Source organism: Lemur catta, chromosome 3 (genome assembly GCF_020740605.2).
Source record: "Lemur catta isolate mLemCat1 chromosome 3, mLemCat1.pri, whole genome shotgun sequence".
Classification (NCBI taxonomy): Eukaryota; Metazoa; Chordata; class Mammalia; order Primates; family Lemuridae; genus Lemur; species Lemur catta.
The window spans coordinates 113,708,226-113,727,016 of NC_059130.1; the positions used below are offsets into that span (position 1 = coordinate 113,708,226).

Sequence of the window (18,791 nt, forward strand, 5' to 3'; positions counted from 1 at the left end):
GACCTAAAACCCAGATGCTCTCTAGTGTCTACTTTTTGTCTCATTTTCAGTTATATTGAAATGACACCTTAAACAATGTGATTTCTCATGCCAAGTGACAGTAATAGGAAAGGTTAAAGTGCACTGAACATTGTTAGTAGGCCATGTTTCTTATTCTGTGAAATAATAACACCTACTCTGTGGAGTGCTTGTCAGAGTTAAGTAAACAGGTAAATGCTCTACAAATGTTAGCTCTCTTAGCTGACCCCACCATCAGCTTCATTGCTTTCTATGTCCCTTGGAGACCTGAGACGGGTGACCAGGGTGAGAGCAATGGTGGCAGTTCACATTCCTCCAGTGAATGCTCTGATGTCTCTGTGTAGGCCTGTAGTAGTGTTTACAGTTGGAGATAGGAAACTTTTGAAAGGAAATTCCTCCTCCAGTGTAACTCTGTTTGTTCAGTGCCAGGCTTATGTAAGCACTTTATCCTGTGCTTTTTTGGGTGACATTATTGTATGTCTCATTTGGAAGGCAGCTGTGCTCACCGCTGTACTATCAATGCTGCATCTACGTCTTGTTTAGGGCTGACCTATTTGTCCCCCAGTAAACAACTGAAAATTGTTTTGCAAAATGTAACCATTTAAGGAGAAACTTTCAGAAATGGATAGAATTCCCTCCCTCTCCATCTGGTAGCCTAGGCCTTAGGACACTGGAGGACTTCTTCCTACTCCTCAGCCCTCAGACCTACCCTGATCTTGCAGGTGAGAGCTCAGGCAGCCAGGAGGACCAGCTGTGCACAGCTCTGGTGAACCAGCTCAACAAATTTGCTGATAAGGAAACCCTGATCCAATTTCTGCGGTGCTTCCTGTTAGAGTCCAATTCATCCTCAGTGCGCTGGCAGGCTCACTGCCTGACGCTGCACATCTACAGGTAGGGCCAGGGCTTGGTTTGGCCGATCTGCATGGGTCTGGGACCAGGGTGCACGGCGTAGTTCTCTTTTGGTTTTATGTTACATACTCATGGTCACAGTGTCGATGTTTACACCAGCCTGAATCCTCTTGAGTATTAGAGGTTTCTTCATTGCTCTACCTGCTGTTTAGCCATTAAACTGATGTCATAGGCAAGAGATGATATGTCTTCCACTCAGAAGGCTATGTTTAGGAGTTTTGAAAATGACCAGGCTTGACTCTTTAGGCTCAAAAAGCTCAGTTTCTGCTCTGGGATAACATGTGATGGGAACAGACTACCTCCTAAAGATAGCAAATGAGTATACTACGCCTATTGGGATTGATTGTCAAAAGAGCAACAAAACCATTCAAACTTAACCCATAGTTGTAGGGAAATAGATACATCTACAGAAGCAATATCTAGGTCTTGATAAATAAAGGAGCTTCAGGGATCTCTGCTGCTTGGTAATTTGAGCTGTCGTTTATCTATAGAAACTCCAGCAAATCTCAACAGGAGCTCCTACTAGATCTGATGTGGTCCATATGGCCAGAACTCCCGGCCTATGGTCGTAAGGCTGCCCAGTTTGTGGATCTACTAGGATATTTCTCCTTGAAAACTCCACAAACGGAGAAGAAGGTAACAATTGATTTATGGTCAGAGAAGCTGACTTGTCATATTTAACCTTTTTTCTCATGAGTTAAGAGCATTATGACCAACCTAGATACTGGTCCATATATGAAATCTCTTTTAAATATATCTAGTTTTGCATTTCTTGGTAAGCACAGGTACAATCTGAATTGTACATCTTTGCTAGTATTTATTATCTAGATATATGTAGATAACAAATGTAGGTCAAAACAGGGAAAGAAGATGCAACTCATTGAGGTCCCTTGGAAAAGAAAGTGCTTCTGGTTTTACTTGTAGCCCTGATTATATACCAGAAAATGTTTCGGCAATTATTGATGGTTCACACCTATAATCCCAACTACTTGGGAGGCTGAGGCGGGAGAATCACTTGAGGCTAGGAGTTGAAGACCAGCCCGGGCAATATAGCAAGACCCCATCTTGAAAAAATGGATCAAAAATTTAGCCAGGTTTGATGGCACACACCTATAGTCCTACCTACTTGGAAGGCTGAGGTGGGAGGATTGTTTGAGCACAGGAGTTCAAGGCTACAGTGAGCTATGATTGTGCCACTGTACTCCGGCTTGGGCAACAGAGTGAGACCCTGTCTCTGACAAAAAGAAGAAAATATTTTGCAATTAGATAACCATTTCATGGCTTCTCCATAAAAATAAAAATGGTTTTCCTCCATAAGGTCTGAAAAGGGTACCTATCACTAAGATTGTGAAAAATTCTAAAGGAGATAGAATCTGTTAAATGATTAGCAATTAGGCCCAGCTTTGTGTAATTCTGCATGGGGACTGAGAAAGTCTGGTACTTCTAGGGCAATCTTCAGCTAGAAAGCAGAAGACAAAAGTCTTTTCCATAAGACTTTCCCATGGCTTTAACTATATTTCTTTACTGAATTCTGTTTCAGTTGAAGGAGTATTCACAGAAGGCTGTGGAGATTCTGCGGACTCAAAACCACATTCTTACCAACCACCCCAACTCTAACATTTATAAGTGAGCTTTATTTTGCTTTCTACTTATTGGAAGCTTAGTCCACATTCTGAGTAGCTATTTGCACATTGATAGGCTTTTACATATGAATTGATAAGCTCCTGGGAGAACAGTGAACTTGTCTAGTTGATCTTTGAATCCCTCCCGTGTAGCCCAGGGCCTTGTGTATAGAAGGTACTCAAAACATATAATTGCTGAATTCAAAGTTTGGTAGCAGTAATATTAGGTCATTAAATATGAAATATCCAATTTCAAATCAAAAGTGTAGTTTATTATATCTCAAATAAGAAGCAGTACAATTAATCAAAGTATGCGTCTAAACTATTGACACAGTTTTGCCGTCTTAAGGGTGGCTATTTATGCCAGCAGTGAAGAAACCTGGAGAGTGAGAGGCGATGAAATTGTGAAAGGTGTTTGATGAATTTGTAAAACGCTGAGATAGATTCGCTTCCACTACTGCTTTCCATTCATTATTATCCACCATGGTCTCAGGTCGCCCACGTGGCTCATTTTCAAGACTGAAATAGCCAGACCAGAACTTGTCAAACCATTGACATACTATGCATTCATTAGCCACATCCTTCACAAATACTTCATTCACATTTCTAGCTGTCCGTGCTGCATTGGTTCCATGATGGAACTCATACTCGAAAATAACACATATTTTTGACTTACCCATGGTTTCACAAAAATTGCTTTAAAAAAATGTGAAAGATAATCACAAGCCAAAACCTGTGTTTGTAAGACTGAGGATGTGCCTTCTCAATATAAATAAAGCAAGAAGTGTCAAAGTGAAATGTCAGAGATACCAGCTGTCAAACTTAGTACTTAAGGAAATTGGACATTTCATACTTAATAACCTAATATTAAAAATGTCTCGGCTGGGCACAGTGGCTCACACCTGTAATCCTAGCCCTCTGGGAGGCTGAGGCGGGTGGATCGCTCAAGGACAGGAGTTCGAGACCAGCCTGAGCGAGACCCCGTCTCTACTAAAAAATAGAAAGAAATTATCTGGACAACTAAAAATATATAGAAAAAATTAGCTGGGCATGGTGGTGCATGTCTGTAGTCCCAGCTACTCGGGAGGCTGAGGCAGTAGGATCGCTTAAGCCCAGGAGTTTGAGGTTGCTGTGAGCTAGGCTGACGCCACAGCACTCACTCTAGCCCGGGCAACAAAGTGAGACTTGTCTCAAAAAAAAAAAAGTCTCTAGTTTCAAGGGTTTAAGTTGAAATAAGATAAAACAAGTTTACAACAAATGTCTTCCTTAAAAAAAATTTTTTTTTTAAAGAGAGCATTGGTTAAATTGAGTTTATTATTTCCCTAGTTTAGTAGTGACTATTCTTAAAAAAAAAAACCTTATTGAGGTATAATTTATATACTACAAAATTTGCCTATTTTAAATGTGTAGTTCAATGATTTTGAGTAAATTTAATTGTACGTTTGATTCAAATTTTAATGCATTTTAGGATTTTCGTGAAGGATAGCTTTAAGATAGGAAACATCTAAGGTCAATTGGTTGAAATTTCCTTCCTGTGACTTCTAAACCCTATTGGGATTTCTCCTATTTCCTTGTGTTCTCACAAAGTGGGGCTCGTTTTGGGGGATGTTGAGCCATTCCTTTGTCATGGCTCCTTTATGAAGCTTAGTGCTTCCTAAGACAACAATTTCCTTATGCTAAAACTGGTTTCTTCCTTAGCACTTTGTCTGGCTTAGTGGAATTTGATGGCTATTACCTGGAGAGCGATCCCTGCCTGGTGTGTAATAATCCAGAAGTGCCGTTTTGTGTGAGTAACATCTTTAACACGAGCAGTTCTGAGATTTATAGTCCAGTGAGTTTCTTGTTTCTAGAGGTGGGTTGTTATTCACATAGATGTTCCTCTCCTAATGGTTGGTCACCAATAGTAGGAATCCTTATCTGCCACATTTATTACCTTAAATAGAAACTTTATCTGTGAATAAACAGTGGGCTACACTGATGAATTTCTAAGAAGGCAGGATGAATCTTGAACTAATACTGTGTTTTGGGTACTCTTGTATTTAGTATATCAAGCTGTCTTCTATTAAAGTGGACACGCGATACACCACCACCCAGCAGGTTGTGAAGCTCATTGGCAGTCATACCATCAGCAAAGTGACAGTGAAAATTGGAGATCTGAAACGGACCAAGATGGTGCGGACCATCAACCTATATTACAACAACCGAACTGTGCAGGCCATCGTGGAGTTGAAAAACAAGTATGGGCTTTTTTAGGCTCAGGGGGTGAGGGGCAGCAGGTTTGTAAAGCTCAACACCAGCCGTTGATTTTGGTTCTGGGAACAGGGTAAAGCAGCATATCCCTAGAGGCCTAGTATGTCCTTTTAGCTACTTCGTTTGTGGGCTGAGGGATGAAAGTGAAACCCCAGTTCCTAAGGATGTTGACAAAGATTAGTTTTAAATTAGTCCAGTGGAGCCCCAGGGGTCTATGGAAGCTCCATAATAGCCCACCTAGGGAGGGGAAGCAGAGCGAGGAAACTGCCAGGCTTCTCATTCCCATTTTAACTAGAGCAGTTCTATTCTTATACAAAACCTTCTATATTGGGAAATAGTTGTCATTACTTGGATTAAGACAGCTATGCTCTTGCTCATAGAGCAGGAAGTGTTACTCAGGAAACTTCTCTAGTACACATTCCTTCCATTTCTGCATGGTGCCTTCCCTCTGTCTGCTGATGTTGGATCTTCCTAGCCTGTGTACCCAGTGTCCGAATCAGGGCGTGTCTTATATGGGCCAAAAGAGGCACTAGCATGGGTTGTCATGTTGGCCTTCACAGAGACAAATCTCTTTTTATTGAAGTTTCAGACATTGCTGTTGGACAGAGAATATAGGTAGATACTACTTGAGTATTAAAACTTGCAGTGCTATTCTGCACACAGAAGTATTGCTATTATTCCAAGAGACAGAGTAAGGCTAGTGTTCCACATCAACAGATGGCCAGGAGTCTGCCTAAAGGATGTTTCCTCTTCTTCCTTTGAAAAACAGAGTTTAACATTGGTGACCTGAAAGTAGAAGCTGCCCATTAGGATAACCCATTCCCCTCTAGAGGAGGTGATGTGATTTTCTATTGTGTTGAGTCAGCACGGTTGCTGGTAGACCATGTGGGTTCAGATCCCAGCTCTACTTCTGAGCTCTGTGATCTTGGAAAGGTTACTTAACCTCAATTTCTGTAACTGTAAAATAACACTCAGGGTGTTATTTTAGGGATTAAATGAGTTAGTATATGTAAAGTGCTAAGAACAGAGCTTAGCACATACTAAGTACTCAGTAAATATTGGCTCTAATTGTATTAATAAAATCACCTCTAAATTATTATATGACTTTAACCTTAGACCTTTACTTAACACTTTGTCCAGACTCTGGTTATGTCCCTCTGCCTCTCTAAAGCCAGCCTAGCTTTATCCAAGGTTGGGTCACGATGGGACCTCAGTGGCAGTCATCGCTGTATCTGTTGGGATTATAGGCTTCATTGTGGCATGCTTTTAGAGTAATGTTTTCCCTTGATATGCATTTCTGTTGTTTTTTTGGAATGTCAAAAGGTATCATCTGTAACAACTTAAAGCACTTGTATGTTCTTTCTTTTTTATAGAGACAGGGGAAATTTTTTTTTAATTAGCTTGCTATTATTTGATAGATTTTTTTCCCCCTTAATTGCCTTAGAAAAATACATAGGACAGTCTTTCTCTTCGTCTCATCAGACTGTCATCACTGAGGGTTAAATGAGAGGATCTCAGGCCCTCTGTCTCTCCCTCTGACACTGTCTCTCCTAGGCCGGCTCGCTGGCACAAAGCCAAGAAGGTTCAGCTGACCCCTGGGCAGACAGAGGTGAAGATTGACCTGCCATTGCCCATCGTAGCCTCCAACCTGATGATTGAGTTCGCAGACTTCTATGAAAACTACCAAGCCTCCACAGAGACCTTGCAGTGCCCACGCTGTAGTGCCTCAGTTCCTGCCAACCCAGGGGTCTGTGGCAACTGTGGGGAGAATGTGTATCAATGTCACAAATGCAGGTAAGCCAATGGTCGTTCCCCAGACCAGGGCTGTGCATGTTCCTTGTATTTTTCTGACAGTCTCAGTGTGGATAATTTTAGTGACTGGTGCCCTTATGGTATTTAGAGAATTATGGGTATGTAGAGTGGGTTCAAGGGTAGAGAGGGAGGAGGAAGAGTGTGTGTGTGTGTGTGTGTGTGTGTGTGTGTGTGTGTGTGTGTGTGTGTTTTCCCATCTTGTGGCAGGGGTGGGTATAGGGCTGGGAGGGAGGTCCTCATGTTTAGTTCTGGGTCTTCCTTTCTTTTTATTTGGTTACTTAAGTCACTGATTAGTTAATGTCCCTTCAGTAGTCCCTGCAAAGTTTCCAGAACATAGATGTGGTACAATCCATCTCCTCAGAGTCATCTCCACCCCACCCACCCTCTGCTGCTACACTGACCCCAACATTTTGGTTCTTCAGATCCATCAACTATGACGAAAAGGATCCTTTTCTCTGCAACGCCTGTGGCTTCTGTAAATATGCTCGCTTTGACTTCATGCTCTATGCCAAGCCTTGCTGTGCAGTGGATCCCATTGAGAATGAGGAAGACCGGAAGAAGGTGAGGCTGGGTCTGGCTTAGACTTAGGGCAGTGGCCTTGATCTGAACTTTGGACAAAGCTGTATGGTGCAGTGCACTTTTCCTTCTAGCTCAAGCCTTCCTCAACTCAGCAGCAGTTTCAGGGCCTAGCTTTTGGGTAGGAGCAAAGAATGGCATAAAATATACTGGAACACGTGGTTTCAGGATTTCAGAGAGGTGTTAGTTGGTAATGAAACTAGAGTATCTCAAGGGGCAAATAACTTTGGATTTGGAAAGGCAGAAAGAAGGTGGATGACTTGCCCTGTGTTGTTCCACAGACTGCTACATATTGAGGCTGTTGGTCTTCCCTCAGTATAGCTTGTCCAGGGGCTAGTTCCCCACCAGCTGGCATTACCTGGGGGGTCTGGATATTAAAAGGCATTGCAAACGGAGGGGACTACTGGGATAATGGAAGGACATTTAGCTGTGAAGTCAGAAGGACAAAAGTCCTAATTCCAGCTGTGCTTTTTAATACTTGTGTGACCTGGCATAAACTACTTCTCTCAGCATTGTATATCATTATATATCATATATATAACATACCCACCTCCTGGGATTATTGTGAAGAACAGAGATGTGTGAAACACAGTGCCTGACGTATAGGAAATGTTTCAGTAAATGGTTGGCAATTAGGACTACCCAGGGGAAGTCATTATGCTGAAAAGCCTTCACTCAGGACTCTTTTCCTGTCTAGGCTGTATCCAACATCAACACTCTTCTGGACAAAGCTGATCGAGTGTATCATCAGCTGATGGGACACCGGCCACAGCTGGAGAACCTGCTCTGCAAAGTTAATGAGGCAGCTCCAGAAAAGCCACAGGTAATCAATCCCAAGCCAGGAGGGCATTTAGATTGAGAGCGGGCCTTGGGTCGTGATTGGAAGTCTGCCCCTGGGCGAGATCATCTTCGGGCGGAAGTCTGACAACTTACCTCTTGGGGTTGCAGGATGACTCCGGAACAGCAGGGGGGATCAGCTCCACCTCGGCCAGTGTGAATCGCTACATCCTGCAGTTGGCTCAGGAGTACTGTGGAGACTGCAAGAACTCTTTTGATGAGCTCTCCAAAATCATCCAGGTAGAGACTTGGGAGCAGCTTTTGAATGTGTCTTGTCCAGGTTATCAACGTCGTCTTCAAAGCAGTGCTGTTTCATCAGCCAGCAGTTCAATTGTTGGTGTAGCGCTTGCCCACTCCAGCTGGAAAGGCAGGCAGGTGGCTGCACCAACAGCATCTCTCCCACTGTGGTTTTGGGCACTGGTCAGAGAGCTGAGTTCATGCTAGAAAACTGAGAATAATGGAGGTGGAAGACTGCGTAGATCTGTTTTTCTTGACCATTAACAACCCATCTTTTAGTAGATGGGTTACTGGTTTTAAAAAATTGGGTGCCAAGGCCAGCTGCAGTGGCTCACGCCTATAATCCTAGCACTCTGGGGGGCTGAGGCAGGAGGGTCGCCTGAGCCCAAGAGTTTGAAGTTACAGTGAGCTATGGTGATGCCTCTGCACTCTAGCCTGTGTGACAGAGCAAAACTCTGTCTTAAAAAAAAAAAAAAAAAACCACACAATTGGTTGCCAAGATTCTGTTCCCTCTTTTCTGATATGACCTCTTTACAGGCTGCAAGGGGTAAGGACACACCCAGTGCAGTCAACCAGGCTGGGCCATATGTCAGTTGGAATGTCACAGAGACCTAATCTCCATGGATGGGAGGCTGGCCACAGACAGGGGAGCCTCCTACAAGGGGATCCACCAGTTTACCTTGCCAGCTCCCTGAAATTATGCCATCTTTGCTACACATGTATAAGTTTCTGACCTTTGTCTTTGTTACGTGGGAGTTAAGAGCATGAGCCTGCCATCTGAGACTGAGTTTCGACTCTGCCACTTCCCTTCATCAAGCCAACCCCTCTAAGGTTCAGCTTCCTTCACTTTAAAATGGGGGTTAAGTTACTGAGAAGATTAAATTATATAATGTATGTACAGTTTTTTCAAAGCAAAGCTGCTAATTTTCCAATTAACATCCTCTTTCTCCTCTTTTTAATAGCTAATTTCTTTTATTTTTGTCTTTTCTTCTTAGAAAGTTTTTGCTTCACGCAAAGAGTTGTTGGAATATGACCTGCAGCAAAGGGAGGCGGCCACCAAATCATCCCGGACCTCTGTGCAGCCCACATTCACTGCCAGCCAGTACCGCGCCCTCTCTGTCCTAGGCTGTGGCCACACCTCCTCCACCAAGTGCTATGGCTGCGCCTCGGCTGTCACAGAGCATTGTATCACTCTACTCCGGGCCCTGGCCACCAACCCAGCCCTGAGGCACATCCTTGTCTCCCAGGGCCTTATCCGGGAGCTCTTTGATTACAATCTTCGCCGAGGGGCTGCAGCCATGCGGGAGGAGGTCCGCCAGCTCATGTGCCTCTTAACTCGGTCAGAGCCTGCACTGTAGTTACGGGCCTAGTAATTCCTACTGACGCTGGGGTTGGTGGCAGCAGTGATGCTGGGAGCGCTAGAGGGTGCACCAAATTGTGCTTCTGACTACCCAACAGGTTAGGTAGCTTATAACAGGAGAAATGGCAAGATATCCAGGGTTTGGTTAGCAAAGTTGGGAAGAGCGTTGGAACCTAGGTTTCTTTGTAAATGGTATATTTGGCCTGTACTTTGTTGGTGCCAGTGTGGTGTCCCAAAGAAACTACCTCTGAGTCCTGGTGAGGGAGGAGAAAGGAGGGCCTGGGCACTTGGACTTAAGAGAGACTCACATGGGCCGGGTGCAGTGGCTCACGCCTGTAACCCTAGCACTCTGGGAGGCTGAAGCAGGAGGATCACTTGAGCCCAGGAGTTTGAGGTTACAGTGAGCCATAATGACGCCACTGCATTGTACCCAGGGTGACAGAGCAAGACTCTGTCCCCCCCCCCCGCCCCCCGAAAAAAAGAAAGAAAAAGACTCACATAAAAGAAGCCAGTGCGGTGGAGCAGTGGGACCTAGGGAGAGAGAGCTTAGACTCTGGATAAGAAAGGGCCGGGTTTAGTCTCTGATACCTTGTACTACATGCCTTGGACAAATTACTTAATTTCTCTGAGCTTATATTTTCCTCATCTGAAAAATACTGATAATAGTAAATACCTTAAAGGTTTGTGGTGAGGATGGATGAAATAATTCAGTAAATAATAACTCATTTTTTTGAGTACTTAGTATGTACCAGATCCTGCACCCAGAGCTTTATGTGTATTTTTACTGAGTATGTGGCATAAATTCCAGAGCATGTTAGGTGCTTGATAAATGTTACTTGCTATATTATTTATTCATTCATTTAACAGATATTTAGTATCTGCTGAATGCCAGGCACTGTTCTAGACTCTGACTCAGTGGTAAATGAAATAAAGTTCCTACCCTCACGTGGCTTACATTCTAGCTGGGGATAACTGCAATAAACACATAATTACACACTATAATGTCAGGAAATAAGATTGTGATGAAAAATAAAGCAGGAGTGGCAACCCTGATTGCAGGAGGACTTGCTGTTTTGGATAAGGTGGTCAAAGAGGACTTATGAGGGGGTGACACTTGAGCAAAGACCTGCTTGAAAGAAGGAAACAAGCCACGCCAATATCTCTGGCAGTGGGCTGCATGCCCCGGAAGCAGCAGGGGGAGAGCTGAGAGGCAGGCACATGCCAGGAATGCTGGGAGCAAGGAGGGGGCCCACGCAGCTGGAGACGAGCATACAGTGGGGGAGCAAAGGGGAGGAAGGTTAGGTCAGAAGTTGCTAGCGGCCAGGTCCCGTAGGGTCTAGGCCATTGTAAGGACTTTGAGTCCTATTCAAAATGTGTTGGGAAGCAAAAGAGTGACATGATACAGCTTGGTTTTTTGTTAATAATAATGTTAGGGGCATAGACTGAAAAGTGGGGGACTTGTAGGAAATGATGTGAAAGCAGGAGAAGATGAGGAAAGAGTTGTGACCAAGACTGAGAGTGACCTCCCAGGTTTGGGAGACTGTGACACACCATGGAGCACCTGGTGGCTCTGCAGGCTGGGACGTGGACCCTGTAAGTTGGTGTTGCTCTTCCCTCAGTTAGTGTCTCTTCCCAGGCAAGGTGGCTGTGACATGCCCCTTTTTATTACAGACCAGGATTTTGTGAGGCTAAAGCTATAGTCTTGCCCTGGGGAAGGGAATAGAATATTTGGGGCCAGGTAACCCTAGGCATTGGTTTCATTTTCTCTGGGCTCCTTCAGGCAGAAGGAGGGTAATACCAATTATGAATAACAGGACTCCATTTCTTTGCCTCCCTAGAGACAATCCAGAAGCCACCCAGCAAATGAACGACCTGATTATTGGCAAAGTCTCCACAGCCCTGAAGGGCCACTGGGCCAATCCCGATCTGGTGAGCTGGCCCAGCCGTCCTCTCTGACTCCTCCCTCATGTTCCTTGTGTGTCCCTTGGTGTCCCCCGCGCCTGCTTTCCGCCTGGCCTCGTGTGGTGGTGACTGGGGAGAGAAGGTACAGCACACGGCAGAGCTTACGTCCCAGGGTGGCTTTCCCAGGAGAGAGACTGGGGCACAAGGGGCTCCCTGTCTCTCCCTTGTCTCTCTGGTGGAGCCACCTGGGACCATACATTTTAGTTACGAGTCCTTGAATCAGAGCTTGGGCCTAACCCCAGTCCTTGGACTGACCCTTCGGACACTTCTGTACTCATGGCTCTTCCTGTTGGCCTTCTAGGCAAGCAGCCTTCAGTATGAAATGCTGTTGCTGACAGATTCTATCTCCAAGGAGGACAGCTGCTGGGAGCTCCGGTTACGCTGTGGTAAGTTAGGGGCATTTCAGAGAAAGGAAAGGGGTCCCAAGGTGCAGTCCTGGTACCAGAGGGGGAGAGGTGGAGGGAAACCCACTCTTGGGCAGCCTCTGCCAGAGCAGGTGTGGTATGTTTATGTTTGTGACTCTGCCTTTCCTGACCGTCCCTAGCCCTCAGCCTTTTCCTCATGGCTGTGAACATTAAGACTCCCGTGGTTGTTGAGAACATTACCCTCATGTGCCTGCGGATCCTGCAGAAGCTGATTAAACCACCTGCTCCGACCAGCAAGAAGAACAAGGTACTGGGCCGAGCAGGGAAGTCTAAGACAGAAGGGCAGGGCCCTCCTCATTCCCTGGCCAGCACTGTGCCCTGCCTCCTCAAGGCCTCTGCCCTACCTTGAACTCACCTGACCAGGATGGGCACCAGTGCGGCCTTTGCCTTAGTTCAGCAGAGATGGGTTGGGATTTTTGAGAAGGAAGTTTAGAGTGATATAAACGTGAAAATACAAAGCGTAGAGCAAAGTGGTTAACTGTGAAGGACTACTACCTCTTTCTCCGGTCACATCAGATGACTTGCAGCTTCCAGAAAGTGTTGTGTTCTTTCTTACCCTTGTGCCTTTGCACATGCAGTGTGGTGCAGTGGTGGAAATCCTAGGCTCTAAAGCAGACTGAGTTCAAATCCCAGTTCTTCCATTTGCTAGCATTGTGACCGTGGGCAAGTGACCTGTGTTCCCACTTTTCCTATCTATACAATGTGAGTGCAGTCTCCAATTGTAGCGTTGTGAAAAATAAATGACTTAATGCAGATCAAGTGCTCAGGACAGTGTCTGCATAAGTTAGTTCTCTAAATATTAGCTGTGGCTGTGGGCTGTTTTCTCTGCCTAGAATGTTCCCTTTCACTTTGTCAGCTCCTCCTTAGAATATCCACTCCTCTACTAGACTAGCTGTGAGCTCCTTGAATCCAGGGACTGTCATACTAATGTGTGTATATATATATGTGTGTGTGTGTGTGTGTATATATACATACATATACACATATATACTTTTTTACCTATAGACCTCTGTGGTCATATTTTGTAAGTCCAGTGTATAGCATGTTATCTAACATATAATCACTGCTTGGTAAATTATTAAGTGAATAAATAAAGCCAAGTTTTTATCCTAAAATAACTGTAGCAGAACTATAGATTGACTCGCTCATCCTAGCTTGTGGAATATGCTGGCCATAGTTCTTCCTCTCGGCCGTGCCTGAGGCTGTCTGCCTCCAAGCTGACCTGGGCTGGGCCAGGGGCCATTCTGATTCCTGCTCCATCTGATGGGCTGTGCCTTAGTGGGGAGCAGCGTCCTCATGGCAGGAGAATTGCGCTCTGAGCACCAAGTGCTAGGGGTTGTGGTCAGAGAGGAAGCTGAGTGTTGAACAATTCACTGTCCCCTTGTGCTGGTCTGCCAGACAGTCCTCAGAAAGGCATCCTCCTTCTTTCCTTTTGATGAAGGATTATTTTACCTCAGAGCTGATTCCTAGCAAATGCAATTGGCCCTTGATTGAAAAGAGGGGACTCACCCCTATGTAACTGTCATTTTTTCCACAGTGTGAGGCAAAAGGAGATTTTCACAGAATTACTTGCCCTATAAGCACTGAGGCCCACTGTTGATGTTCACATTTTGCTCGGGTTTAACCTAGAGAGAGCAGCTGTTCTTGAAATTTGCCTCCCAGACCCCTGGGTGTTCCCAAGACTTTCAGGGAATCTGTGAAGACAAAGCTGTTTTCATAATTATCCTAAGATACTATTTGCACTTTTTACTTTATTGATGTTTGTGCTGATGGTGCAAACCCTTTAGTGCTGGTGAGGCTACCGGTGCCCTAGTGTGATGAGGTGGTTCTACACTGCCCTGTGGTTTCACTGAAGGACATCCTTGATGAAGCAGTACAAATTAATTTTATTAAATCTCCACTCTTGGGTGTAATCTTTTTAATGGTGAGTGTGACAAAATGAGAAGTACACAAGAAGTGCCTCTGCTGTACCCCAGGTACAACGGTTGTCCCGAGGAAAAGCGCTCGTGTGCTTATGAGCGATGCAAGCTGAGCCAGCTGCTTTTCTCGTGGACCCAGTTAGTGCTTGAAAGAACGGCTGACGGGCAAATTGTGGTTATTCAGCTTGGGTATTTGGCAGACATTTTCCTCAAAAATGAATGCAGTGAGCCTGTCACTTCAAAAAGAATTGACATGCTCTAGGAACCAGTATTTTCTAAATAACCAATACATGTTACAGCATCACACTGGTAAAAGTGAGGTTTAGTGTAACAGTCTGTGAAAAGTTTACTGATGTGATTTCAGAGTCCACATTACAGCTAATCTTTAAGAACCTATAATTTATTGAATTTTGATATAGTATCAAAGAAAAACCTCACAATTAGTTGAAAAAGCTACTAAAATATTCTTCCCTTTTCCAATTGTATATCGGTGTGAAGCCCGATGTTTTTTCTCTACTTCAGCCACAGCAATGTGTCACAGCAGTTTGAACTTGGGAGCAGGTGTAAGAATCCAGCTGTCTTCTTCAGGCAGTCATGAAACGATTGTCCAAAATATAAAACAAGGCTACTCCTTTCTCTAGATTATTTTTGTTTTGGAAAATATAAAATATGTTATTTAGGTTGACAAGTAATGTATTTTTTCCTTATTTTTAAATGAATTAATAATAAATATCTTAATAATTTCTCAAGTTTTAATTTTTAACGTAGATATTGATAGATATAACCACACAAACAAAGTTCTTTGAAGTCCTCAATAATTTTTTGATGAGTATAACAGGGTTCTGAGGCCAAAAATTTTGAGAACTGCTGGCTTGGGGTGCTGTCTGGGGCTCTTTGCTGTGTAGGCCTGTTCTACTTTAGGCTGCTTACATTCTGAAGACTGCTCAGTGACCCCTTGAAGATTTATGCTTTGGAAAACTGCAGATCAGCCTTAGGAATTAGTGTATGTGGCTGCAGGGTTTGTCTGTAGGAAGCCAGCTACAGCTTCTCCTGGTTAATAACAATCAGTCATCTTAAGTTCAGTGTGGAGATGCTTACTACTAAATCGCATCAAAATGGTTTAATAGGAACACATTTTTGTGCATAAGAGATATGGACGTCCGTCTTCCTGATCTTGCCTTTGCACATTGCCCCTGGGGTGGCCAGTGCCATTCTATGGAGCTGTGGCTCAGGTGTGCTCTTGGACTGTCTTTCTGCTCGCCTCCCCCAGGATGTCCCTGTTGAAGCCCTCACCACAGTGAAGCCGTACTGCAATGAGATCCACGCCCAGGCTCAGCTGTGGCTCAAGAGAGATCCCAAGGCATCCTATGAAGCCTGGAAGAAGTGTTTGCCTATCAGAGGTGTGTCTGACTCTTGAAGATGTGGGGAACCAGTCACTCCTGCCTCTGTCCTGACAGCCGCACTTTCTGTAATTCTCTTTTACTTACCTATCCCTGCAATCCTTGGCCTTGTAGGGCTAGATGGCAATGGAAAATCTCCCAGCAAATCGGAGCTCCGCCATCTCTATTTGACTGAGAAGTACGTGTGGAGGTGGAAACAGTTCCTGAGTCGTCGAGGGAAGAGGACCTCCCCCTTGGATCTCAAACTGGGACATAACAATTGGCTGCGGCAAGTGAGTGGCCATCTCCTGGGCCTCTGGCCTCATGTCTGCTCTGCCTTCTCTTCTTTCTCTTTGCTACTCTTGGTTCCTTTCAAATGGGAAATGGGTAGAAGTTCTTGGTTCCAGCAGCTGGCATGGTAGACTGGCCAAAACAGAACTTCCTTCGCCTGACTTGTCAAGCTCATTGTGCTTTCTGCTCTCCTCCCTGCCCACGTCCGTTCCCTTTTCTCCTCCCATCTTTTGTATGTTCTGCTGTCCTTCCCTCCCTCCGTCTTTCTAGCTAATGTTTTAAAGGACTGAAGTAATTATATGTTAGAGAATCTATTTGTCTATTGATACATAAAATATGAAATACATGGTTTACATTAAATGAAAGTATTCAGTATGTGTCTATCCGAAAGAACTATCAGTCTTTGCTAATTATCAAGGAAAATCCTTGCTTGTTTTTTTCCCTAAATTACTTGATGGAGAAATCTCCATGAAGAAGAAAGCCTCCTTAGCAGCCTCTTGCCCAGTCTACAACAGTTGGATCTTGTGTTAGCTGGTAATTTTTACCTTTAACCTTTTCCTAGAGAGGTTCCCAGAGGACTTCTCCTGGATGGGTGGCAGCTGACTGCCCTGCTGGGGGCCCTGGAGAGACAGTGTGTCATCTGAGCCCAGGGCCTCTCCTCTCCCCTGTGCTGCAGGTACTCTTTACTCCAGCAACGCAGGCTGCACGGCAGGCAGCCTGCACCATCGTGGAAGCTCTTGCCACCATTCCTAGCCGCAAGCAGCAGGTCCTCGACCTCCTCACCAGGTACCATTTGGTGGTGGGCTGGGGAGTGTGGTTAGACTTCATCTGGAACCTTCCTCTCTTTCCTGGGGGAATCCGTATCAGGGTGATGAGAAGCACACCTGTGTGGTCCATAACCATCTCATTCCATGTAGAAGACCATAGAAACAACAAAGTGTTAAAAAGCTGAGTTTTGGTGATAGTAGTAACAGCGGTGGCAATTAATATTTATTGAGATCTTAGGGGCACATAAGTACTGAGCATGTATTTTTTTAATCCTCATAACAATAAGCACCAAAATATGAATGCTTAGAGTCTGTGGCATTCATTTCCTGTAGTGTGCTCTGAATTCTTCCCAGGTATGGGAAATTCTCAAGTGGAAAGTTTGGGGTTTTCTTCGATGCCCTCCCCTCTGCCCTCTAGAAGAAAGAGGGAGAGGCAGACAGCAGAAGATAGGAAAGATGGAAGGAGAAAGGGGAGCTCTTGGAGCCGTCAGGACTGTTAGCGTTCTCGAACAGTGAGTGAGTGCCCTGTCCCTCTTGCTGGCAGTTACCTGGATGAGCTGAGCGTAGCTGGGGAGTGTGCAGCTGAGTACTTGGCTCTCTACCAGAAGCTCATCACTTCCGCGCACTGGAAAGTCTACCTGGCGGCTCGGGGAGTCCTGCCCTACGTGGGCAACCTCATCACCAAGGTATCCTTCCCCACTGTCCAGGAGAGCCCCCTTCCCCCAATTCTCCTTTCATTGTACTCTGATATAAACTTTGCCATGAAGCTGAGAAGCAATATTTGTTGAAAACATTATTTTTGTGACTTTATTTATTTATTTTTTTGAGACAGAGTGTCACTTTGTTGCCCTGGCTAGAGTGAGTGCCATAGCGTGAGCCTAGCTCACAGCAACCTCAAAATCCTGGGCTTAAGCGATCCTACTGCCTCAGCCTCCCCAGTAGCTGGGACTACAGGCATGCGCCACGATGCCCAGCTAATTTTTTCTATATATATTTTAGTTGGCCAGATAATTTCTTTCTATTTTTAGCAGAAATGGGGTCTCGCTCTTGCAAAGGCTGGTCTTGAACTCCTGACCTCAAGCGATCCACCCGCCTCGGCCTTCCAGAGTGCTAGGATTACAGGCGTGAGCCACCACGCCCAGCCTTGTGACTTTATTGTATCTATCATATGGCTATAGCAATCTGTTTGGGGTATGTAGGCTGTTTCCAATTTTTAAGTAATCCCCAAACAGCACTGCAACTGTCCGTGGCTTCCTGGACAGGAGTTCTGCAGGGCTTAGACTAAGAGAATGTGAGTCATGAATGTCTAGTTGGTGCTGCAAGCTCCTGGGACAGCGGTGGAGGTAACTGGTATCAGTGGCAACGCTGTCACACTGACTACTTGTCATCCTGTTTAGGAAATAGCCCGTTTGCTGGCCCTGGAGGAGGCCACCCTGAGCACGGATCTGCAGCAGGGCTACGCCCTTAAAAGTCTCACAGGTAGAGAGAGCCACCTGGCCCTTCCTTTACGGCATCCTGGGTATGTTTTAAGGACTCACCCTTTGTTCCTTGAGTGCTGTGGTTGATTCTCTTCCCTCTCATTGCCCATGGCACAGAGTTAAGCTCTGCATTTTTTTCCTCATTGATGGGTTTATGTTTTGAACTGTTCAGCTCATTAAGCATCTCCCCTGTGCCCTGCACATAGATTTTCCCTGCTTTTTGAGTTGCTCATAATTGTTTGAAGGCACAGACAGCCCTTCCTTGCTTATATTCTCATGCAGAACTCTTGCAGCAACTTTTCCTGTCCCCACAGGCCTTCTCTCCTCCTTTGTTGAGGTGGAATCCATCAAAAGACATTTTAAAAGTCGCTTGGTCGGTACTGTGCTGAATGGGTATCTGTGCTTGCGGAAGCTGGTGGTGCAGAGGACCAAGCTGATCGATGAGACGCAGGACATGCTGCTGGAGATGCTGGAGGACATGACCACAGGTAGCACTGCCTAGCGGCCTGGAGCCAACACTCACCTGTTCCTTCTGGGACTGGCCAGGCGCGTTGGTCTGATTTCCCCCAGTTCCTCAGAGCCATGGGAGGATGGCACACATCTCCCTACATTCAAGGAGAGAGACCCATCTCTCTAGTGTTGCTCTTGGAGTTTAAATTCTAGAGCTGGGCTCAGTCAATTTGGACTTTTCATGTTGAGCTCATAGAGCAGGAAGAGGTCAGATGTTCTCAGACTGGTGTTTTTGATCAGTCTGGAAAATTCTCAGCCATTATCTCTTTAGTTGCCTCTGCTCCATTCTCTCTTCTTCCCTTGTGAAACTCCATTCTCACTCTGTCATCCATGTCTCTCCATCTCTCTTTCATATGTTCATCTCACTGTATATTTATGCTGCATTTTGGATAATTTCTTAATTCATTAATTTTTTTCACTGTTTATAATGTTTACCCAT

At 45.0% G+C, this 18,791-nt stretch overlaps 1 protein-coding gene across 7 annotated transcripts in view; it reads left to right on the forward strand.

Annotated features, from left to right (window-relative positions):
* Positions 1–18,791, forward strand: part of UBR4 (ubiquitin protein ligase E3 component n-recognin 4) — a 126,419-nt gene that overhangs the window by 79,070 nt on the left and 28,558 nt on the right. For 6 of the 7 annotated variants that reach the window (XM_045548561.1, XM_045548568.1, XM_045548564.1 and 3 more), the window contains 19 exons: positions 741–909; positions 1,419–1,563; positions 2,468–2,553; positions 4,248–4,335; positions 4,593–4,786; positions 6,354–6,593; positions 7,034–7,172; positions 7,885–8,010; positions 8,136–8,264; positions 9,257–9,600; positions 11,460–11,550; positions 11,885–11,969; positions 12,128–12,255; positions 15,198–15,327; positions 15,442–15,599; positions 16,274–16,383; positions 16,909–17,050; positions 17,762–17,843; positions 18,157–18,330. In XM_045548561.1, coding sequence (XP_045404517.1) covers positions 741–909; positions 1,419–1,563; positions 2,468–2,553; positions 4,248–4,335; positions 4,593–4,786; positions 6,354–6,593; positions 7,034–7,172; positions 7,885–8,010; positions 8,136–8,264; positions 9,257–9,600; positions 11,460–11,550; positions 11,885–11,969; positions 12,128–12,255; positions 15,198–15,327; positions 15,442–15,599; positions 16,274–16,383; positions 16,909–17,050; positions 17,762–17,843; positions 18,157–18,330 — 2,760 coding nt within the window. The remainder of the gene's footprint in view (positions 1–740; positions 910–1,418; positions 1,564–2,467; positions 2,554–4,247; positions 4,336–4,592; positions 4,787–6,353; positions 6,594–7,033; positions 7,173–7,884; positions 8,011–8,135; positions 8,265–9,256; positions 9,601–11,459; positions 11,551–11,884; positions 11,970–12,127; positions 12,256–15,197; positions 15,328–15,441; positions 15,600–16,273; positions 16,384–16,908; positions 17,051–17,761; positions 17,844–18,156; positions 18,331–18,791) is intronic. The other variant, XM_045548566.1, reaches the window with a different exon arrangement.